This window comes from Heteronotia binoei, chromosome 15, assembly GCF_032191835.1.
Source record: "Heteronotia binoei isolate CCM8104 ecotype False Entrance Well chromosome 15, APGP_CSIRO_Hbin_v1, whole genome shotgun sequence".
NCBI classification, from domain to species: domain Eukaryota; kingdom Metazoa; phylum Chordata; class Lepidosauria; order Squamata; family Gekkonidae; genus Heteronotia; species Heteronotia binoei.
The window spans coordinates 33160577-33185511 of NC_083237.1; the positions used below are offsets into that span (position 1 = coordinate 33160577).

The 24935-nt window shown below is 45.2% G+C and overlaps 1 protein-coding gene across 1 annotated transcript in view; it reads left to right on the plus strand.

The window, feature by feature from the left end:
- The first annotated feature begins 700 nt into the window (after positions 1-700).
- The window catches only part of LOC132583362 (vomeronasal type-2 receptor 26-like), a 37209-nt gene continuing 12974 nt past the window's right edge, over positions 701-24935 (plus strand). The window contains exons 1-10 of the mRNA XM_060255018.1: positions 701-819; positions 1189-1343; positions 2710-3290; positions 3438-3596; positions 5650-5914; positions 6086-6383; positions 13602-13893; positions 14009-14860; positions 19349-19576; positions 20600-20726. Coding sequence (XP_060111001.1) covers positions 701-819; positions 1189-1343; positions 2710-3290; positions 3438-3596; positions 5650-5914; positions 6086-6383; positions 13602-13893; positions 14009-14860; positions 19349-19576; positions 20600-20726 — 3076 coding nt within the window. The remainder of the gene's footprint in view (positions 820-1188; positions 1344-2709; positions 3291-3437; positions 3597-5649; positions 5915-6085; positions 6384-13601; positions 13894-14008; positions 14861-19348; positions 19577-20599; positions 20727-24935) is intronic.

The window sequence follows — 24935 nt, forward strand, 5'->3', positions numbered from 1 at the left end:
TATCACCCCGAGGCTAGTGGATGCCCTTGGACTGTCTCGGACTCCCCTGCCCGAGCAAATGGACGGGTCTATAATGTGGGGGGAGCCATGTGTAGAAGACACTCAAGGCTTGCCGGTGGGGATAGATGAACACTGGGAAGTGGAGGTTTTTGTCATTGTCCCCTCCTCTTCATTCGATGTGGTGCTAGGGGTTGGTTGGCTAGCCAGACACCAACCGGACATACAGTGGGGTGCACAGACTATAGACTTTACCAACTAGCAGTGCAAGCACCTCCACTGGCTGGAAAAGTGGGGACCCAATCCACCCCCTCAAAATGAGAAAATGTGTGTATCGGTAGAGGAGGTCCGGTCAATCCCACGGGAATACAGGGATCTGCGCAAGGTGTTTAGTGAGGAGGAAGCAAACGAGCTGCCTCCACACCGAATCACTGACTGATCCATTGAACTGATCCCCAGGCAAGAACTCCCCAAGGCCAAGCTTTACTCAATGGGTTGGGCCGAGAAGGCGGAATTACGGAAATTTATCGATAAGAACTTAAAGAGGGGCTTTATTAGACTGGCCACCGCACCCCACGCCGCGCCAGTCCTCTTCCGGAAGAAGAAGGATGGGAGTCCTAGACTTTGCACTGATTTTCGTGGGATAAATGGGATTTCGATGTCCAACACTTACCCTATCCCCCTGATCAAAGACTGGTTGAGTATGGTGTCGGAAGGGTCCATATTCACCAAGCTGGACCTAAGGGATGCCTACTTCCGAGTGCGAATCAAAGAGGGTGATGAATGGAAGACAGCATTTAACATGCCAATGGGGCAGTTCGAGTACTTGGTGATGCCCTTTGGGTTGCAGGAAGCCCCGGGAGTGTTCATGAACTTTATCAATGAAGTGCTAAGAGAGTACCTGTACAAAGGGGTGGTGGTGTACCTGGATGACATCATTATCTATTCTAAAGATCTACCCTCCCACATCCAGCTGGTCAGGAAGGTGCTCACCACCCTGTATGAGCATAAGCTATACACCAAACAGTCGAAGTGCGAATTCCATCAAACAGAACTCGACTACCTAGGGTTTCGGGTCTCCAGGAAGGGGCTGGCAATGGACCCTGCTAAAATACAAGCGGTGCTGGACTGGGAACCCTTGAGGACACGTAGACAGCTACAATCATTCCTCGGGTTCGCCAATTGTTATAGGGGGTTCATTCAAGGGTTCGCCCAAGTGATGTTGCCCCTAACGGATTTACTAAAGACCAAAGTGAAAGGCCCGGAAGCAAAAAGGCCAGGAGCCAAGCTGAAATGGTCCCCAGCATGTCAGAAAGCATTTGAAAAGCTTAAGCACTTGTTCACAAGTGAGCCCGTCTTAACCCACCCCGATGAGCTTAAGCCCTTCGTGGTTCAATGCAACGCTTCCGACGTGGCTGTAGGAGCCATATTAATGCAGAGGGATGCAGAGGGGAGGTTGAGACCTTGAGCATATATTTCTAAAAAATTCTCCCATGAGCAGCGTAATTGGTCGGTGTGGGACAAAGAAGCATTTGCAGTGACTTTTGCGCTGAAAACATGGCACTCCTGGTTAGAAGGGGCTAGAGTGCCATTTGAGGTTTGGACCGATTATAAAAACCTAGAGGCGCTCACCAAGCGTAGGAAACTAACTGCGAAACAAATACGGTGGGCCGGGTTTTTTGCCAAATTTGACTTCACTCTCAGGCACATCCCGGGGTTGAAAAACTTCTTGGCCGATGCCCTATCTAGACTCCCTCAACATGAGAGCCAGAGGGAGGAGGTAGTGGATTCGATCATTCCCCCCTCAGCAGTAGTGGGAGCCGTGACTAGACAGTCTGGGAAGAAAATGAAAGCGCCAGATCCGGGGGGGGATGTAATAGACTAATCAAAGAGACAGAAGAAGAAGGAGAGGAGAGGCCAGAAGGAATTGCGAAGGGGGAGGGGAGATTTTGGTACTATGAAGGGAAACTGTATGTCCCGAAAACCCTCTGCCAAGAGGTTTTACAGCACTGCCATTGCAGCAAATTAGCAGGTCACTTTGTGTCAGAACTTGTAACTTTCCTATATGCTGTTAGCCTATGTGACTCCATATTGTAACCAGACACTAACCCATGCAATATTGCTTCAGCCACTAACCAGCATTCTTGTGCATTTCAAACAAACTGTGATCACTGAAGGGTGACAGATAGCCTCTGGTCAACATCTGCAGGTGCCCCTTTGAAGCCGGGCCGTTCAGGCTTTCTCAGCAGGACTCCATCCTCCCTTACTGATAACAGACCCTGAGAAACAGACAGTTGTCTCTAGCCGTGTGAAAGATCGTTTTATTGTTATCACCATAACCGCATAAAATGTAACCAATGCTAACTTTCGGTATCAGTGTTATCCTGTACCTTCAGCTCTGTAGTTCTCAATAAACGCCTATACTTTTGTAACAAAGTCTTGGGCCTCGTTTGGAGTTCTTCCGGTTCTGACATTATAACACTGATCCCTTTATTCTGGGACTTATCCAAACTGGCAACCTGGCTGGATGGCAGCAAAGGCTCCAGACAACGGCGAGCCCAGTACCCCACGGGAGGACAGACCGTTAGAGCCCAGGGTGAACGCGGTGAGATGCAAAATCAGAGAGCCGGCGCACTTCTCCACGGACGTCTTCCCCTTGCGGAGCTGGAGCCCACGAAAGTCCACTTTGCTAATGGACACGGCGGACGAGAGATACCGGGTGCTCGCGCGCGGGCGGAGACGACTGGGATGCTGACAAAGAGGAGGGCCGAGTCCCCGGGAGCGGGGACCCAACACAAGCACTCCGCAACGAGCTGTTCCAGTGGGTGAGAGAGATACACGACCAGGTCCACGAGACCCGTATCCAGATGGCAGAAGAAATGCAGCTGCAGCTGGGCGCAATCCGCGATCAGATCCACACCCTGCAAGGAGCCGTGCCGGTGGGGCCAGCCGGGCCCCCCGGTGGAGGACTCGCCCCGCCCGGACTGCCCATTGGGGGAGCCCCTGCGGCTCCAGTTGACGGGGCGCCAGGGCAACCCGCGGCACCCCCCGATGGGGGAGGAGGAGGCCCGGTTGGGCTGCCCGTGCCCGCACCGCAGGCCCCGGTCGCCCCAGCGGGCCTGGCCGCGCCAGCAGCTCCGGCCGCACCGGCGGCCCCGGCTGCCCCCGTGGCCCCGATGCCACCTCAGCTGCTGCCGGCGGGCCCGCCGCCAGCACCCCCCGCCGCCCCGGGGGGGGGAGACGGCGGGAGACCGCACGAGTTGCAGATCACATTCGATAAGGACGGGGACGAAGTGGAATACTTCACCATCCAGTGCAACAGTTTCTTCACGCACTGGGGAGCCGGTTACCCGACGGAAGCCAGCCGAGTAGACCACATCGCATCCAGGCTCAAGGGAGCCGCGAGAAAATGGTACGTGGGGTTGTACACTGGGCGGAAGCCCGAGCTAGCCACGGTGGCGGAATTCCTCCAAGCGATGCTGCCGCAGTACGGGGATCCCCTGCGGGAGGAAAAAGCCATCGAAGCCCTCCAGAGAATCGAGCAGGGGAACCGCACCACCCGAGAGTACGCCACCAAGTTCATGACCCACTGTGCGGCGGTGAGGGGTTGGAGCGAGCTGATGAAGTATACGGCATTCAAGAATGGGCTGAACGCGAACATACTAGACCGATGTTACCACCAAGGGAGGCCTGATACCCTGGTGGGGTGGATCCAGCTGGCAGGGGAGGTAGAGATGAACCTGCAACATGTCGGGATGCGTCGGCAGCAGCAATTAGGGAAGAGAGGAGGGAAAGCGACCCCCACAGCGACCAAGCCCAAGGGGAAGAAACCACCGGCAACCTCCACCCCAACCGGGGGCGGCAGGAGATGCTTCAGGTGCGGAGACCCGGGGCACCTCGCCGCCAACTGCCCTGCGAAGGTACCGCCGGCCACCCCGCCGCCCAAGCCGTTCGCGAGCACCCCGAAGAAGGGAGGAGGCCGCGCCAAAGAGCCCAGTCGGGGCGCCATCGCCGCATCCATGGCGATTGACGAGGAAACTATAACCATCGAGGAGTTGAGCGAGGAGTCGTGGGACCCCAAGTCGGCGGGAAACGACAGCGACCTGCTTTAATAGGTGCCGCAAAGCAGTTTCGAGAAATGCCGGCACCGATGACGGTGAGAGTTACCGGGGAACTTTTGTTTATGGCAGTGACTTTGTTGAACCCCGGCCCAAAACGCTTCATGCACACCCGAGCCCTAATTGACTCAGGGTGCACCCGAGACATCATTTCCCCCCGCCTGGTAGAGGCGCTCGGACTAACCAAGTCCCCCCTACCCCGCCCGATCCAATTCGAGCAGATGGACGGGTCAGTAATGAAAGGGGAACCATGCACCGAAGAAACCCAAGCGATGCCGGTAGGGACCCAGGACCATTGGGGGATAGAAGTGTTTGTAGTGGCACCCTCTTCCTCATTTGACCTGGTGGTGGAGGCGGGCTGGCTAGCGAGGCACCAACCAGACATACAGTGGGAAGCCCAAATAGTGCACTTCCCAGACTGGAGGTGTGAGCACCACCACTGGCGGGAGGACTGGGGGCCCAAAGCCCCGCCGCAAAACGAACGGCTGTGCCTGAGCATAGAGGAGGTACGATCGATCCCGCTGGAGTATCGGGATCTAAAAAAGGCATTTAGCGAGCAGGAAGTGGACGAACTACCTCTGCACCGCCCGACCGATTGCGCCATCGAGTTAATACCGGGGCAGGAGCTGCCGAAGGCTAAGCTCTACTCGATGGGCTGGGCGGAGAAGGCGGAACTAAAAAAGTTCATAGACAAAAACTTGAAACGGGGTTTCATCCGGCCGGCTACCGCCCCCCATGCCGCCCCCGTGCTATTCCGAAAGAAGAAGGATGGTAGTTTGAGACTTTGCACAGATTTTCGCGGGATAAACGGGATCTCCATGTCAAACGGCTACCCGATCCCGCTAATAAAAGACCTGCTGAGCAAGGTGGCAGAGGGCAAAGTGTTCACAAAACTTGACCTCCGTGATGTGTACTTCCGGGTCCGGATCAAGGAAGGGGATGAGTGGAAAACGGCATTCAACACGCCGATGGGACAGTTCGAGTACCTGGTGATGCCGTTCGGGCTGCAAGGGGCGCCGGGAGTGTTTATGAACTTTATCAATGAAGTACTGAGGGAATACTTGTATAAGGGGGTGGTGGTTTACCTGGATGACATCATTATTTATTCTAAAGATCTCGAATTGCACGTGCCGTTGGTCAGAAAAGTGCTAACTACATTGTACCAGAACAAATTATATGCTAAATTGACTAAGTGTGAGTTCCACAAGTCGGAACTGGATTACCTGGGCTTTAGAGTGTCGGGGCAGGGATTAGCGATGGACCCCGCGAAAATACAAGCCGTCCTAGACTGGGAACCGCCCCGAACCCAACAGCAGCTACAATCATTCCTCGGGTTCGCAAATTTTTACCACGGGTTCATCAAAGGATTCGCCCGGTCATGTTACCCCTCACCGAGCTCCTCAAAACCAAAGGGAAAGGGGAGGAGGCGAAAAAACCTGGGGCACGCCTCGCCTGGTCCCCCGAGTGCCAGTGCACCTTTGACGAGCTAAAAAGGTTGTTCACTAGTGAACCGGTGTTGGCCCACCCCAATTAGCTAAAACCGTTCGTGGTGCAATGCGACGCCTCCGACGTCGCGGTGGCGGCAATATTAATGCAACGGGACGACGAGGGGGGGCTCCGACACTGTGCGTACATTTCCCACAAGTTTTCAAATGAGCAGAGGAACTGGTCCGTGTGGGACAAAGAGGCTTTTGCGGTCACGTTCGCGCTCAAGACCTGGCGATCGTGGCTGGAGGGAGCCCGGATCCCGTTCGAGATCTGGACGGACCACAAAAACCTAGAGGCGCTAACCGGCCAGCGTAAATTAACCGCCAAGCAAATAAGATGGGCGGGGTTCTTCGCCAAATTTGATTTCGTGCTAAAGCACATCCCCGGCACCAAGAATTTTTTGGCCGACGCGCTCTTGCGCATGCCCCAACATGACAGCCAGCGGGAGGAGGTGATAGATTCCCTTGTTCCACCCACCCAAGTGGCGAGCGGGGTCACCACCAGATCAGGGGAAAAGACAGGGATCCCAGAGCCGAGAGAAAAAGGACGCTTCGTGGCCGAAACGGAGGCGGAGGGAGGGGAACGGCCCGAAGGAGTGGAGAAGGGAGAAAGGGGGCTCTGGTACCACAACGGGAAGATCTATGTACCAAAAAACCTACGAGGGGAGGTGCTAGAACAGTGCCACTCGAGCCGCCTAGCGGGGCACTTTGGCTACGTAAAGACGCTGAACTTGATCACCCGGCAGTTTTGGTGGCCACAACTGAAAAGGGACGTGTCGGAGTTTGTAAGCTCCTGCCCAACATGTATCATGGCCAAGTGAAGGGGGGGAAGCTGCAGGGCCACCTAGTCCCCTTGCCAACTGCGACACGGCCGTGGGCGGTGGTTTCAATGGATTTTATAGTCGAACTACCTCCCTCTCAAGGGAAAACAGTGATACTAGTGGTGGTGGACACTTTTTCTAAACAAGCGCTCTTCATTCCGTGCAAACAACTCCCCACTGCCAAGAAACTGGCCCATCTATTCTTCAATCACGTGGTCTGCCTCCACTCGTTCCCAGATAAGGTGATTAGTGACCGCGGGCCACAATTCGTTGCCAACTTCTGGCGGGAGTTTTGCAAAATCACGGGGATAGAGCAGGGACTCAGCTCAGCCTACCACCCGCAGACGGACGGACAGACAGAGAGTGAACGGGCTTCTTGAGCAATATCTCAGGTGCTATGTCAACTTTCAGCAGTCAAACTGGGTGGAACTGCTGGCCTTTGCCGAATATGGGTACAACAACAGCCTGCATAGCTCCACAAAGACTTCCCCATTCCAGATAGTGAATGGCTATGAGGGCAAGCCCTTCCCCCATCTCCCCCTACCTGCGGGGGAGCCCAAGCAAACTTCTTGTCAACAATGGTGGGAAGGGGTTCGGCAGGGGTGGGCAGTGATCCAGGAGAACTTGGAAAAAGCCAAGGAAGACTATAAACGGCAGTTTGACAAAAAACACTCCCCCCAGTGGGAGTTCAGGGAAGGAGAGAAAGTCTTTCTGTCAACCAAGAACCTTCCCCTGCCGCAGGCTTGCCGGAAGCTAGCTTACAAGTATTTGGGTCCGTTTAAAATAAAGTGAGTGATTAACAGCGTAACGGTGGAATTGGAGCTACCAAAATTGTTGAGTAAGATCCACCCTGTTTTTCATTGTAGCCTTCTTCGCAAAGATCCTGGGGCTACGTCCTGGCACCCTCGCCCTCCCGAGCCACCTCCTACACGAGTGAAGGGCCAGAGCCACCATGAGGTCCAGGAGATCCTGGACTCCAGGGTCCAGTGAGGGGTGCTGTACTACTTAATCCGCTGGAAGTACTTTCCCCCGAGCTGCGACGAGTGGGTCAAAGCTAGCGATGTATCAGCGCCACAATTGCTTAAGAAATTCCACCTACTGTACCCACACAAGCCCAGGGCGAGAGCTTAGGGGGGGCAGTATGTCAGAACTTGTAATTTTCCTATATGCTGTTAGCCTATGTGACTCCATATTGTAACCAGACACTAACCCATGCAACATTGCTTCAGCCACTAACCAGCATTCTTGTGCATTTCAAACAAACTGTGATCACTGACGGGTGACAGATAGCCTCTGGTCAACATCTGCAGGTGCCCCTTTGAAGCCGGGCCGGTCAGGCTTTCTCAGCAGGACTCCATCCTCCCTTACTGATAACAGACCCTGAGAAACAGACAGTTGTCTCTAGCCATGTGAAAGATCGTTTTATTGTTGTCACCATAACCGCATAAAATGTAACCAATGCTAACTTTCGGTATCAGTGTTATCCTGTACCTTCAGCTCTGTAGTTCTCAATAAACGCCTATACTTTTGTAACAAAGTCTTGGGCCTCGTTTGGAGTTCTTCCAGTTCTGACACTTTGGATATGTGAAAACGCTGCACCTGGTCAATAGGCAATTTTGGTGGCCACACATGAAAAAAGACATTTCTGAATTTGTGGCCACTTGCCCAGTTTGTATAATGGCTAAAAGATGGGTGGGGGAACCCCCGGCCTTCTCCAACCGACCCCCACCACCAATCGACCCTGGTCGGTAGTGTAGATGGACTTTATAGTAGAACTACCAGTGTCTCAGGGGAAGTCAGTAATACTAGTAGTGGTGGACACGTTCTCAAAACAAGCACATTTCATCCCGTACAAGCAACTTCCCACTGCAAAGAAGCTGGCGTATTTGTTTTTCCAGCACATTGTTAAAATACACCCATTCCCGGACAAGGTCATTAGCGACCGCGGGCCACAGTTCGTTGCCAACTTCTGGCGGGAGTTTTGCAAACTGACGGACATTGAACAAGGTCTAAGCTCTGCCTACCACCCGCAGATGGACGGGCAGACAGAATGCATGAACGCCCTCCTAGAGCAATACTAAAGGTGTTATGTAAATTAACAGCAGTCCAATTGGGTTGAGCTACTTCCATTTGCAGAGTACGGGTACAACAACAGTTTACACAGTTCCACCAAGACAACTCCATTTAAAGTGGTGAATGGCTATGAAGGGAAACCCTTCCCCCTGTTGCCTAGCAACTATGAGACTTCTCCCCCTACCTCCTGCCAGCAGTGGTGGGGCATGTTGTGGAAAGGGTGGGCAATCATCCAAGAGAATTTGGAAGCAGCAAAAAGAGACTGCAAAGCTCAGTTTGACAAGAAGCATTCTCCAGAGTGGGACTTTAATGGGAAGAGACAGTTTTCTTGTCCACTAAAAACTTACCACTATCCCAGACCTCTCGAAAACTGGCTTACAAATATCTGGGGCCATTCAAAATAAAAAGGGTGATAAATAAAGTGATGATGGAGTTAGAACTGCCTAAACTATTCAGTAAAATCCACCCTGTTTTCCATTGCCAGCCTTCTTCGAAAGGACCCTAGAGCTACGTCTTGGCACCCCCGCCCTCTAGAGCCCAAACCTATTCAAATGAGGGGTCAGAGTGATCATGAGGTGCAAGAAGTGCTGGACGTCAAAGTGAAAAGGGGGGTGTTACATTATTTAGTGCGCTGGAAATACTTTCCTCCCAGCTGCGATGAATGGGTAAAATCCTCAGACCTTCAGGGCTTCCTCCTTCTCAAAAGGTTTTACCTACTGCACCCAGACAAACCCCGAGCAAGAGCTTGGTGGGGGGGGGGGGCAGTATGTCAGGCAATGTTAATTTCCCTGAATGAAAGATGCTTATTAAGTACAGTTGTAATGTCTGACCAATGTTACTAACCATGAAAAAAAGCTAAGCACATCAAAGTAGTAGATTGCTAGGGCCTTGCTTGGGCCTCCTTCCCGCTTAAGAACATAAGAACATAAGAGAAGCCATGTTAGATCAGGCCAATGGCCCATTCAGTCCAACATTCTGTGTCACACAGCAGCCAAACCACAGGGGAGATAAGGGAAAAGCACCGTTGCTCTTCCCTTATCTCCCCTGTGGTTTTCTTTCCTGGGACTAGCCTGGGAGCTCGTTCCTGGAGGCGCTTTATCTTCAAAGGACAAATTCTTGCAGTTGTTAGTAAAAGCGGGAAGGAGGCCCAAGCAAGGCCCTAGCAATCTACTACTTTGATGTGCTTACTTAATAAGCATCTTTCATTCAGGGAAATTAACATTGCCTGACACTGGGAGCCTTGCCTCATCCATCTGCAGGTGGGTCAGCCAATGCCTGGACCTTCAACCTATGCCATGCCAATGCTGCCTCTATAATCAGGCCTGTTTTACTCCATCTTGGTCTTTGCATTTGTCTTTTCCACATTATGGCCCCCTCTGCTTGCTTTGCCTGCCCTTTGGGCTACAATTTTCACACCTGTATTCCACTCACACTTCTTCTAAGGAACTCAGTGTGCGGCATCCTCCCATTTTATTTTGAGAATAACATGTTTTAGGATTTATTTTTAGGACCAAAAAATATTCCCCACGTACAATATCCTGTTCAAATGTGCTTCTCATGGCCACTAGTCTATATTAATTTAGCATCAGCACCACAGTCCTCTTTTAAAGCTGGGTAAATCCCATAGCATGTTTTCTTTCAGGCAGAAGAAACCAGTTATGGTTCAGTTTAAGGAAACTAATAGTGTTCCTTTTTTAATGTTTGATGGTATGACAGAGTCTGATCCATTGGGAAGTAATTATCTCCTACATGATTGTCAAAAATTATTGGTTCTTTCCCATTTACCCAAAGGATTCTGAGAGATGGCTAGCATTGAAACCACCATCATCTTGTAGGAGCATTTAAGAACCCCACATGTTGATAAGATCTCAGTCTGGAGATAGGGAGGCCTCTGCTAGTCTTTTCAACAATCAAATTCCCTTGACACAAAAATCCAGACCTTCCAATATATCTGGGTTTGGGGTTTTTTCTGATTGTCTTTACTGGTGCAGGGTTTTAAAGACAAAAAGCTGAAAGTGGATTCCGTAAGATAATTGTATTTTCCTTTCTCCCTCTCTTTTATATACCTATGGTGATTTAGGATGTTCCCATGAACAGAAGTTTTGTTTTTCATGCTTTCTGCTACAGAGATTCTTTCAACAAAGTTTTTTTTTATTGTACCACTAATATTGTACCTGAAAAGGAAGATAGAACCACAACTGAAGATACCCAGCTAAGGTTGACAGGAACACTGAAAAATGCATCTGAAGGGAAAGTAGTGAGATCAAGAGGGGCAATGGTTCAGTGGTAGAGCCTCTACTTGGTATGCAGAAGGTCCCAGGTTCAATCCCCAGCATCTACAGTTAAAAGGACCAGGTGGAAGATGATGTGAAAGACCTTTGCCTGAGACCCTGGAGAGCTGCTGCCATCTGAGTAGATATCAACTTCAATAGACAGGTGGTCTGATTCAAGATAAGGCAGCTTCATGTGTTCAAGATGGTGCTGATACTATTGCTTATGCTAATACTGCTTGGCCATACCGTCTGCAAGACAATTTCTAAAATTTGCTTCATAAAAGAGGATCCCCTTCCTGTTTCTCATGAATTTTATCAGCCAGGTGATGTTCTCATTGGCCAGATTGTTGCTCACATCTTCTTGGTTTATGACTCTCCTTCTTTCCTTCACCAGCCCAAAGGGACGTTGAGTAAAGAGCCTGTGTAAGAAACACTTTTGATCCCCCCCGCCGACTCTCTATTGCATGTTCAGAGCATAATAAGTGAGGCCAGCCAAATTATCATTAACAGAATTCTCAATTCATTTGCATCAGGGAAAAAAATCACAATGTATTTCAAAATGTACTTCAAATCCCTGTTCTTGCATCACATCATTCTGTCTCATCTTTCATCTCCAACTCTGTTTCTTCCCAAGCTCTACCAGTGGATAATGCCTCATTACCATACTGTTTTATTCTTCAAGTCATTTTTGCTCTGGTAATTTATTTTATATTTCTTCTTTTAACTTGATTTGACAGTCATGATCACCAATGAGCTTAAGTTGGGTGAGTTCTAGCCAGGTTTCTTTTGTTCAACTCTCTTTCTTAGCACAACCCCACCCCCTCCAATGGGATGTGGCTTTTTCCATGATGGTGTCATGATCTCCTGTGTGAGTGGTTAAAGGAAACCCCATTTCACCAGAGAAACACTGGATGGATCCAATCCATGGAGATAGAGACACCATGTTTCTATGTTGTAGGGGACAATAGGGAGAAGTTCCATTTGTAAGAACTAAAGTAAACCTTTAAATAAAGGTTTTGCCTGTCTGCCTGTCTGTCTCTCTGTAAACCTTTAAATGCTACAAGTTCAAGATTTAATGGCCTCTTGTTTAGGATTAGTACAATATTATCATCATTGTCATTAAAAGAAGACTGCAGATTTATACCCCACCCTTCTCCCTGGATCAGAGACTGAGAGCGGCTTACAATCTCCTATATCTTCTCCCCCCACAACAGACACCCTGTGATGTGGGTGGGGCTGAGAGGGCTCTCACAGCAGCTGCCCTTTCAAGGACAACTCCTGTGATAGCTATGGCTAACCCAAGGTAAGTGGAGGAGTGGGGAATCAAACGTGGTTCTCCCAGATAAGAGTCTGCACACTTAACCACTACACCAATCTGGAAAAAATGAAAACCAGTAAATAATTAAAAAAAACAAGCTTGGGAAAACATGTAGAAAGAGAAAGTAGAAACAAACAAACAAAAACAGCAGTGATGACAGATCTGAAGATAAGTTTTGAGAAAAGATTTCCAAACATCTAAAAATGTTTATATGAATTCATCATCTATATGACATTCACTCAAATATTGTAAGATCCTAACTACTCTGATTTACAGAAGGATAAATATAGAATTGAGGGTTTAAAGAACTGTGGATTTATTCAGTTTTCTATAATATTTACTCAGTTCTCCTGCAGAGTATGTGTTTTATTTTTCTCTCAGACTTCTATAATTAGACTGCTCGAAGTCTTATTTCTGTACCCAGACCATATCTGACAAAGTTATATTTATAAAAAGAAAAGGGGGGGGAGTTTGCACGTAAACCCTTTTATCTCTTAAGTGTATAAAGGTGCATTTTTCATACTCATGGTAGCTAGAGAGAATGAGGCAGTGCAAGGGAGCAGAGCCTTTAAGCAGTATCACAACTGTGGAGAACGGGAGTTTCAGTCCTCTTGCTGGTGACATTATAATGTCCGGGAGGTAGCAATGTACATATCAAGTAAGTTGGGCTTACAGTGAAGGGCATCACCATGCAGCAATTTGGGACAATATCAGAGCTTCTGAACTCCTGACCTAGTAGGAGCACAGGGTCTTCCAAGAAACATGCTACTCTGCAAGGCAGAATGATGAGTACACCAGTCTAATATGGCAAAATATTCTCACTGCATATTGTAAAGATGGAAAGGAAAGGTCCCCTGTTTAAGCACCAGTCATTTCCGACTCTGGGGTGACATTGCTTTCACAATGTTTTCACGGCAGACTTTTTAATGGGGTGGTTTGCCATTGCCTTCTCTAATCATCTACACCAGGGATGGCCAACGGTAGCTCTCCAGATGTTTTTTGCCTACAACTCCCATCAGCCCCAGCCAGCATGGCCAATGGCTGGGGCTAATGGAAGTTGTAAGCAAAAAACATCTGGAGAGCTACCATTGGCCACCCCTGATGTACACTTTCCCCCCAGCAAGCTGGGTACTCATTTGACCGACATCGGAAAGATGGAAGGCTGAGTCAACCTGGAGCCGGCTTCCGCCAGGGATAGAACTCGGGTCATGAGCAGAGCTTAGGACTGCAGTCTATTAATTAAAATTTTAAATACTTTCAAAGCAGAAGGAGGATACCAAGTAGAAATGTTTTTATATATTAAAATTGGGTAATATGTTGAAATTTCATTGATTTTTTGAAGATTTTTTGGCTGGCATCAGTTCAAAGGCTCTTTTCTTGCATTTTTGGTGCTTATACAGTATAATTTTTAAAAATATATTTATTTACCAAAATATTTTTTTTAAAGTTATAGTTTGCTGTTTTCACCCATAATGTCTACTTATGAACAAAAGAGTATCTCACTTTCACTGCAGGTCAGTGCCAAAGCACTACCAGAGCGTGCTGGCCTTAGTATTTGCTATAAAAGAGATCAATGAGAATCCTGACTTCTTGCCAAACATCACTTTGGGTTTTCATATCCTCAACTGCAACTACCTTGCACAGATAACCTACAAGGCCAGTCTGAGCCTGCTTTCCACACACCAAAATTTTGTTCCCAATTTTAAGTGTGATTTTCAGAAAAACACAATGGCTGTCATTGGAGGATTTCTTCCTGAAACCTCTGTCCATATGGCCACCTTTTCATCCATTTACAAAATTCCACAGGTAAGTTATTTGAAATAGTGATAAGGAGATTTGATACCTTTAAAACTTAATTCAACATTTTGCTGTAAAGCATGGCAAGAATAGATCAAAACTACATATCTGTATTCTCTTTCAGCTCACATATGGATCGTTTTTCCCAAGGCAAGATGACCAAATGCTGTTCTCTTCTTTGTACCAAATGGTCCCAAATGAAGCACTTCAGTACATAGGAATAATACGTTTACTTCACCATTTCAGATGGACATGGATTGGTCTCATTGCTGTTGATAATGACAATGGGGACAGATTTTTACAGGCTATGGTTCCTTTGCTTTCACAGAATAAGGTTTGTTACTCTTTTATATTACGAACACCAAAAAAGACATATAAGGATGAGTTTATAACATTGCTTTATAGGTTGCAGGAAAAGTATCCTGTTCTTGTAGAGAGCAAAGCCACTGTATATGTTGTATATGGAGAGCCTCCAACACTACACATTTTGAGAATCCTGCTCTATGCATCAGAATACCTGCCCCTTGGAGGTAAAGTATGGATCGTTACATCTCACTGGGATTTTGAATCTCTGTCCATACAAAAGTTCTGGGATATCGAAACCTTCCATGGTGCCATATCTTTTACAGTTCACTCCAATCAGCCCCCCGGATTCCAAAAATTCCTCCAGATCATAAGACCTTTCTGGGCTCCAGGAGATGGTTTTATCCAGGAATTTTGGGAGCAAGCCTTCAGCTGTTCTCTGAGAAATTCCAGTCTGCTTGAGGAGAATGAGAGGATGTGCACCGGGGAGGAGAAGCTGGAGAGCCTTCCAGGGTTTTTGTTTGAAATGCAAATGACTGGCCACAGCTACAATGTCTATAATGCTGCCTATGCTGTGGCATATGCTTTGTATGCTTTCTACATTTCCAGATTTAAACATGGAAAATTGAGTGAAGGAAGCCACAAGACATTTCAGAATTTGCATCCATGGGAGGTAATTGTATGAATATGATAAATACTTAAATTAGTAGGGTAACTCATCAGCCAGAAACATGTAGCTAAGTAATGGGCACAGTCCAGAAAAATGATGGTTCATGGAGGTTGTGGACTGTTGGGTTTATTGACTCTCCAGAGCATGAACCTCCATGTTAAATTGAACAGGTCATGGTCCATTTCATCTATGATGTCACATGGCTTACAAAGCCATTCAGAGGAAATACATTTTCTTTAAATGGCAGCTGTGTGGTGCACAAGTGAAGGCTGAGTAGCAAGTTCATCCACTTCTGGTTCAATTAGAAGTGGGTGAAGGTGCTAGTTGGCCTTTACTCAAGTGCTGTGCAATTTTGCAAAAGCCGTTTGACATGTGCCCTTTAAATGGCTTTTGCAAGCCCCGCTAACTCAAACCTTATGAACTTTCTCAGAGGATCATAGGAGATTATGTCGGTGGGATGGCTTGGACTGAGCTCACGGACCATGAACTGGACCCCAATCCATGGAAATAATTAGGTCTATGGTCCAGTTTGTGCACATCCCTAGTACTTAGCATCAATGCTCCCTCTATGCTATGGAGTTTCGTGAGCAAAAATTCTACTTCGTGAGATACTGGTGTTAAAGTTGTGAGCTACTGCATAAATTAATTTGTTCTGGGGCCATTTTTTCTGAGCTAACCGCAGTTTCAGCTGGAGGTTAAAAAATCTGTGATCTAGCTCATACAAACTCAGCTTAGAGGAAAAACTGGCTACTTTTGCAAGGGCTTCAAAATCAAGCTAAAATTGTTAGTGGTCAGAGTGAAATTAAATTCATCATGGGTGTATTATCCTATAATTTCCATCTTCAATCCCCCAATACTATTGAGAATGTCATTTAGACAGGGCAAGTTTAATCTTGAGCTTTGACTGAGTGCCAAGGTCAGGTGATCATTTTTACGCTTAAGTCAGATTGAAGAATGAAATGAAAGAATAATTAGGGTTATGAACCTCAAGGTGGGAGATAGACTTCTCCTGAAATTACAACTGTTCTCCAGGCTGCAGAAATCAGTCTCCATGGAGAAAATGATAGTATTGAAGAGTGGACACTTCTATGGCATTACATCCACACTGAACTGCCTCCTCGAACTCCATAATCCCCAGGGACTGTCCTCAAATGTCCAGGAATTTTCCAATCCAGAGTTGGTAGACCTTAGACTTCTCAAGGAAGTGTTGGTGGGTTGTTTCTCTTGAATATGGTTGGTTAGCTTTTGAGAATGAACTTATTTATCTGTTATGAGAAACAAGGGTGGGGAGCCAATAAAATTATGCAATGTGAGGTTTGTACTAGGGGTGTGCATTCAGTTCGGCTGAATCAAAGAAACCCCCGAATCACCCCTGATTCGGAAGTATTCGGCGCCGTATACTTCCAAATCCATTTTGAAGCCATTATACGGGAGCCGTATACGGCAGCCAATCCAAAGCATGCATTTGCAAAATGCATTACAAATGCATGCTTTGCAAAGCTGTTGTGTAGCTGATGGCTGGGCTAATTCCCCAGCCATCAGCAACATTGTTGTTCTTTTGTTTACTTGGGTATCCAAGTAAACAGTGTTCTCTGGCCAATCACAGAGCAGTGGTATTTTTTGAAACTGCTCTGTGTAGGGCCAGAGAACTTTTTAAAGGAGTCTACCTGGCTGGACTCCATTCCATTGATGCTGTGTTGGTGTGTTGGAGTGTGAGAGATTGTGCTGCGCTGATCCTTGGCCTCAGCTGCTGCTGCTCTCTCTCAGCCTTGCCTGACCTGCTAGGAGAAGAGAAGACGTCTAAGGTAAGGCAGTCTTGGGGTTCTTGTTTTTATTTTAGTTAGTAAAAGGACGTTTTAAGACTCAGAGTCCCTTTACTTATACAGATTTGGGTGGGTGAGTACTGGGTAGATTATTTGGGGTTAGGGGGTTCTGCTGGAGGTGGGGGCCTGGGGTAGGGTGGGGGTTTGCCAATTTGCCCATATCTTACTTTAGTGAGAGACTTTTAAAAGTGCAGTGTCCTTTTACTTTTCCTGATTTGGGTGGCTTGGATTTCTTGGGGTTAGGGTGAAGGTTTTTTTTGGGGGGGGGGGTTGGTAAAGTTCCTGCATTGTTAAAAGTCAAGTTTTTTACTGTTTTAAAAGGATTCTGCTTTTGATTTGTTGCTGCTATGTTGTGCTGCTCTTGTTCCTTTTCTCTTCTGGTTCTGGTTCTTGTGGAGGGGGAGGGTGCTGTTTGGCCTAATTTTCATTGTTTAAAAGGGTCACTTTTTTAACAGTTGAGTTTGTTTCTCAGTGGTCTGTTTGGATCTGTTGTTGTTTGGATCTGTCCACTGCTTCTCTTGTTTGAGAGTTGTGTTGTTTGGGGCAGGGCTGGAGAGCTGACATCTGTAGATTGTGTGTTCTGTGGTAGGGAAGCTGGCACCTGGGTGAGAGATCCAGAACCAGCAGGCTTCTTGTGCTTGGCCAGCTCTCTCCGTGTTGTTTGGGGCAGGGCTGGAGAGCTGGCATCTGGGTTTGCTGCAGCCAGGTCTACAGAGCAGACCTTGAGCAGATTGTGTTTTGTGTGGCAGTGACATTAGCAACTGGGTTTATATTGGTTCCAGGCCAGCAGGGTTCATAGAGTAGATAAATGGATATAGTGCATTTGGGTCCTATAGAGATTCTGTGGTGTGAAGTTAGGTTTGGCTTTGGGTGCCCCTGGAATGGGACCCCCTGGCCCAATCTTTTTGGGACTTGTGGGTTTTGTAGGGGAGAGTCCCCTGCAGGTTCCTTGCAGTTTTGGGGACTATCCCTCAACCCCCCTGCCCCCTAGTAGCCTCTAATTATGCCCTATGTTGCCTTTGATTTCAATGGCCCATAGGTATAATGGTGGGATAGGGGCACCCTCTTTGGGTGCCCCTGGAATGGGACCCTCTGGCCCAATCTTTTTTGGGACTTGGGGAGTTTGCAGAGGAGAGTCCCCTGCAGGCCCCCTGCAAATTTGGGGGCTCTCCCTCAAACCCCCTTCCCTCCAGATGGCTACCCTATTTTGCCATTGATTTCAATGGCCATAGGGTATAATGGGGCCATATATTGGTAATAGCTGCACATCTACCGTATATGCGGCTATTCTGAAGTACTGGTATTCGGAAATACACGGTATTTTGAATTTTTTGACACTGTGTATTTCTGAATCCGTGTAAATATGAATATATATATTTTTGCACACCCCTAGTTTGTACCACTGGATTATGTGGGTTGGATCCAACAAGCTTTTCTGCTGGTGACAAAAACATTTCCTCTGACCACCTAAAAAGGCTGTGGTGGAGATCTGAGACCTGCATGGACAAAAACCATGTGGGCAGGGCCAGTGTCAGCATGCCTGAGGTGGGGCAGCTGTCAGCATCCAAAGTTTCTGACAGAACCCACTGCTACAGCGTTCCCAAACCACATGCTGCCAGGGAAGGAATGGTGGCAGTCCTGGCAGGCACAATGGTGCTTTTCTATCTTTACACACCACCCAGTACCATGAAGGAAAGACTATACAGTCAGTATGAAAATGGGAGGGGGAAGGAAGCACAGGCAGGTAAGGATGTGGGTGAACTGCAACGAAGACATAAGTGGGATCCCATCGGTGGTCATTTAAGGAGAGGTACTCAGGATGTTTATGTCCTGGGCCTACCAAAACCTGGAACCATCTCTGCATGTAGAATAGAAGCTACAGGAAGGAGGGTAATTAGGGAGGATTGTATGAAAATACCTAGCAAGATCAACCCTATCGTTGCAGGTCAGGCAAAGGTGGGTTTCTGGAAGGCAGTCAAAATTCCAGCAAGGGAGACCAACTCAAGAGTCCAGACCAAGTGTTCAGAGCCAAGAGAACCATTACCAAGAGGTTGTCCAAGAGGCATAAGTCAAGCAATCCAAGGGTTATTCAAGAGCAGGAGTCAAACAGAGCCAAAAACCTTGATCAGAAGCCACTTCAAGGGTCACACAAGCTAAGCAGGATACAAGGTTGTAGACATAGAGTCAGTAATAGAATGCCTTATGTTCTTCACACCTAACATTTATATAGGCATGTGCCTAAGACTCAGATTTGCAGCTAGCTGCTCAGGAGTAATTCTGCAATTATCCAAGCATCTGACATTGGGCCAGGAGGTGAGCACGTTGTCCTCTCTCCTGTAGTTCTGCTCATAGCCTCTGTCTGAAGTGCTCAAAGGGTGTGGTTGATACTGGATGGCTGGGAACAATTAATTTAGCTTCACCTGTTGACTTAGGGCTGAAGATTGTTGGTGGCTGTGCACCACTGTTAGCTGTGAATCCTGACCAGCCTGCAGTTGTCTTCCTGCTTGCTAGCTTCTACTGACTCAGAGCTCTTCTTCCCCTAAGGAGACCTCTCCTCCTGAGAGTCCTCACAGAGCACTGGCTGACCCACAACATCTATTTGTAGTTTCCTAAGATTGAAAAGTTGAATCACAGAGATCTAATTGTCCCTTTCTTTTATGTATCCTAGCTCCATCAGTTTCTAAGAGACATTTCCTTCAATAACAGTGCTGGGGATACTGTGCAGTTTAATGAAAATGGTGAATTAGTGGAAGGTTTTGATATTACAAACTGGATAACTTTCCAAAATGGATCCTTTGTGAGAGGAAAAATAGGAAGACTGGACCCTCAGGCTCCTCAAGGCCAAGAGTTCACATTTAATAATGATCTAATTGTCTGGCATAGAAGCTTCAACCAGGTGAGACACTGATGAAGATCCTTTCATTCATAAAATAAATTTGGGGGAGGGGAAGGTTTGTTTGGGGGTGGACTTGACATATTCCTTAGCTGCACAATATGGATGGGCACAAATTGAAGTACAAATTTGTGCCTAAAATATCCAATTGTGGTTCATTCCAAATCAGTTTGTGTATGCATGTGTATGCATGACCCACAAAATAAAGTTGCCTGTTTTTTGTTTGGTTCATCTGTGTTGTTATTGGCAGGGGATCCTGCTCACACACCACAACATGCCCAGTGTGATGATATCACACAGAAGTGATGTTATCATGCTAGGTATGTTGCCCCAGCAAACTTCCAAGTGACATCATCTTCGTGGAGCACTGGCGCTTTCTAGCCCTCCCGAATCAAATGAACCACAATTAATTCAGATTTTTTTAATGAACTGGAATGAACAGGCAAATAAAAAAAAATTGCATTCCTACCGCACAATCCTAGTTTCAAATAGGGATCACAACATGATTTTAACTTTATGAACACTCACTCTCTCTCTTCCCTCTCTGAACTTATATTGCTGGATCGCTGGAAGTGTTCTAAAATGGAAACACAAAAAAAGGAGATAATTTCTATTCTATTGTCAATTGCAAAATCTATGTTGGCCGATACATGGAAAGACAGAAAGGTTCCATGAATCTGTAATTGGAAGGTACAAATTTGGGACTATTTTATACTCAGTAAATTAGCATGTTCTACTTTTAATGTGTCATCATGAACTTATACCTCACCAAAAATCATTTTTCCATATATTGCAGCTTTTTTTTTTAACATTTTCTGGAAAGCATTTTGATGGCCATCAGTTATGTATCATGTATTAGCTATTAATCACATATGTCACCTGAGTTTTTGCAAAATTATCATACAAATCATAATAGACTACTCCATGGAAGAGTACATTTTCAGTTTCCTGGCTAAATAATTCCATGTCAAAGTTCTTTATAAACATTCTCTTCATCATGTATTTGTCCTTTATATTCACTGATAGATTCTGCCACTTTCTGTGTGCAATGACAATTGCTATCTGGGATACAGCAGGAAGAAGAAGGAGGGAGAGGAATTTTGCTGCTATGACTGTGTTCCATGTCCAGAAGGAATGATCTCTGATCAAATGGGTAGGATATAAAAACACTTCAATTTTCCATAAAATAGAGATTCCCATAATATGAGAACTGGAAGGAATCAGAAAACCTACAATTCCATAGCTCTTCTTCTTGATTCAGGAAATTCTGAACCAAGTGCTTCTCTGAACACATCTTTCTGATGGGTGTATGTAATTCAAAAGTTGAGAAAAAATCAAAATCAAGATCCATAGAGAATATTGACCACACTAAGTAGAGAACTGGAGAATGTTGTGAAGTCTGCAGTGTCTCTTCTAGAAATATCAGAAGTAATTGAGTTCCCCAAATCATATTTCCTAAGATTTAATAAAAATGTCACAACCAACCATATCAAATGCTGTGTATAAATCAAGCAAGTTGAATATCCCAGTAAAGTCGCATCAACATTTTAACTAGGAAACCAACACTAAGCTGGAATACTTGATTTTAAACAATTTTATTGATAACATATGGTAACAAACTCTAATTATATCATTACTATCTCTAACCCATATGATATTTTCCAATCCCCCCTCCCTCCGTTACTAGACTCTCGCCAAGGTTATATACTTAAGTTCAGTTATAAAGGTACCCTTAACCAATCAAAGTTCAATATCTTTCTTTTCTCATATTCATATTAAACAATTGTCCAATGTCTTTTTACATTCCACTCTTTCTCTACATATCCTCTAAATTTCTTCCACTCCTTTTTAAACACATCCAAATAATACTTTCTTAAAGATCTTGTTAATTTGTCCATCTCACTCCATGATAAAACTTTCACAATCCAATCCCATTTCTTTGGTATTTTTTCGGTTTAAAACAATTTATTGATAACATGTGGTTACAATATTTAATTATATCCTTTCTATCTCTAACCCATATGTTATTTTCGACCCCCCCTCCCTCCATTACTAGACTTTCCCCAAAGTTATATATTTAAGTTCAAATATAAAGGTACCCCTAGCCAATCAAAGTTCAATGTCTTTCTCTTCCCATTCATACTAAAAAATTGTCCAATGTCTTTTTACGTTACACTCTTGCTCTATATATCCTTTAAATTTCTTCCACTCATTTTTAAACACTTCTAAATCATAATCTCTTAAAGTTCTTGTTAACTTATCCATCTCACTCCACGATAAAACTTTGACAATCCAATCCCATTTCTCTGGTATTTTTTCTTGCTTCCACAACTGCACATACAGTGTCCTAGCAGCTGAGAGCAAATACCAAATTAAAGTCCTATCTTCTTTAGGAAATTTTTCTATTTGTAATCCTAGCAGAAACGTCTCTGCAACTTTTTTGAAATCATAACCCAAAATTTTAGAAATTTCTTGTTGTATCATCCGCCAAAACTTTTTTGCTTTTTCACAAGTCCACCACATATGAAAAAAAGAACCCTCATGATTTTTACATTTCCAACATCATTATTTCTCTATGGTTAAACAAAGTTCCTAGAGAGGTCCTTCTTGGTCTTGGTCTTAATTCCTTCCTGGTTCAGATGTCACAACCTTTATAATCCTTATAGGCTTTACTTCATTGGCCAGTAGCTTTTACTTCCTGGTTTAAGGTGCTCAGTTCTCATCCATCAAGTATCACAGCCTTTGAAACTTGCATGTGGGAATGTAGAGCGATAAACAAAGAAGCCTGCGTCATTAGCCACAGGTATTCAAAACAACTTCCTTCTTTTTCAAATTCTATTAAAGCATTTAGTTCAACAAAGTTCAAATTTGGCAGGCTCTTATCTTCCTTCTATTCCTCTTCAGTTCAGTCTATTTTCAATTCCCAGTGCTATTTAGATTTGCTTAGAAAAGTTCCGGAGCAGAAATATAAATCAAGGTACCTTATCAGTTACGTTCTTGCACTTCGGCTTTGCTGTTTTCTTGCAATTATAAATCAGTCCTTAAAGTGCCTGAGTTCCAACAGGCTTAAGCCAATTTAATGGCTTTTAATCCTTTGTAGATGATAGCAGACGTTCCCTCTCAAGCATCGGATCTCAAGGCTTCCAGAAGGCAGCTTCAGCTACCTAGTTTCAGCCAAAATCTACGACTAAAGGTATTTCGACGTCATCATGGTCTAATCTCTGACTAAGATTAGTGGGCAGAGACCCCCAAAAGGGTCTTTTCTACCCTGAACAAAGGAAAAAAAATCCCCCTTGTTTAGAGGGCTACAGCTCTGTCTTCAGCTCAGACCGGAAATCCCATTTCTCTGGTATTTTTTCTTGCTTCCACAACTGTGCATACAATGTCCTAGCAGCTGAGAGCAAATACCAAATGAGAGTTTTATCTTCTTTTGGAAATTTTTCCATTTGTAATCCCAGCAGAAAGGTCTCTGCAACTTTCTTAAAGTCGTATCCCGAAATTTTAGAAATTTCTTGTATCATCTGCCAAAACTTTTTTGCTTTTTCACAAGTCCACCACATATGAAAAAAGAACCTTCATGATTTTTACATTTCCAACATCTATCAATCTTTGCCAGTTTTTTCGGAGTCATATACCACCTGTACATCATCTTAAAACAGTTCTCTTTAATACTCTGACATGTTGATACTTTCATCGAGTTCTTCCAAAGATACTCCCATGTATCCATTTGAATTTTTCTATTCACATTAATTGCCCATTTGACTTCCTGTTTGGCTTGAAGACAGTGCTGCAGCTCCCTAGTAAGGGGGATTTTTCCCCTCTGTTCAGGGTATGAAGGACCCCTCTGGGGGGGTCCATGCCCATTAATCTTAGTTAAAGGTTAATCCAAGATGATGTCAAGCACATTTAGCTATTGATTTCAATTTAGTGGGGAGCTGCCTTCTTCAGATCTTGAGATCCAGCAATAGAGGGAAATGTCTGCCATTTGTCTACAGAGGACTAAAAGTCATTAATTTGACTTAAGCCTGTCGGAATCCAAATCCTTAAAGACTTTATAATTGCAAGATAAAAGATAAAGCAGCCGGAGTGCTGAAGAATAGCTGTTTAAGGTACTTTGATCTATTCCTATTTCTACTCCGAGAGTCCTTGAACTTTATCTAAACATTGTGTGGATTATAAACAGATGGAGTTGAAGCGTAATTGAATAAAGATAATTACTTGTCAAGTTTGAACTTTGAAAGTAAAAAGGCTTTAGCAGAATCTGAAAAAAGAGGGAGATGTTTTGACTCTGCGGTCTGTGGTCTGTGACGTGTGATACAGTTCGCTTCTTGCTGTGTTTTACACTCCTACACTCCTACAAGTTGCTGGAATTTATAAATAGTCTGAACTAAGGCATAATTGAATGAAAAGTCAGCCTGCTAAAACTGGACTTTGCTAATTTAATAGCCTCAAAAGAATTCAGAGAAAAGGAAAAGGTGTTTTGAATATTTGTGGCTTGTGGATTGTGGCTGATGATGAAGACTATTTCCATACTTTCCCACAAGTCTCCAAAGCTGCGATACTAGACACGAGAACAGAGCAACCTGCACCAAGAAGTAAAAGGGACTGACCAATCAAAAAACTCTGTAAGGATTACAAAAGCTGTGACATTTGAACTAGGAAGGAATTAAGACCAAGATCAAGAAGGAACTCTCTAGGAATTGAATTCAACCATAGAGAAACAACAATTGCCATTTTAAAAGGGAGAAAAACTGTCAAATTTGTTAAAAATCAATATCTTTGCCTAGGAAGCTAGGAGGAAAACAAAATTAGTCTTATTTGAAAAAGCATGTTCTAAGCTATTGGACTTGGTGTTGAATTTTAATTGGAAAACTTTTTAAGGTTTGGTGACTTTTTCTATGTCAGAAGGGAGAGTAACCCGTGAAAGGGCTCACTCATTTGACAAAATGCAATCTCAATTTGATGCTCTGGAATCTAAAATGTTAAAAGCTATGGACAAAATGCAAATGGCAATGAAAAAAGAATTTAAAAAGCAAGTTGGAGATCTCAGAAAAGATATCGAGGGTTTTAAAGATGAGGTTAAAAACAGAGTTAAAGAGGTAGAGGAAAAAGTGGATACACATGCCTCTATCTTGTTAAAACTTCAAGAGAAGGTTACAATACATGATTGCAAGCTGATGGAAACACAAGTTCGTCTGAGAGGAATACCTGAAAAGGAGGAGGCGGATTTAATGGGATATATGGTGAACACTATCATTGAATATCTAGAGGAAGACCCTGACAAATTTAGAAGTATGTTGGATGATGCCTACAGAGTCAACTCAGCATATGCAAAGGATAAAGGCCTGCCAAGAGACATTGT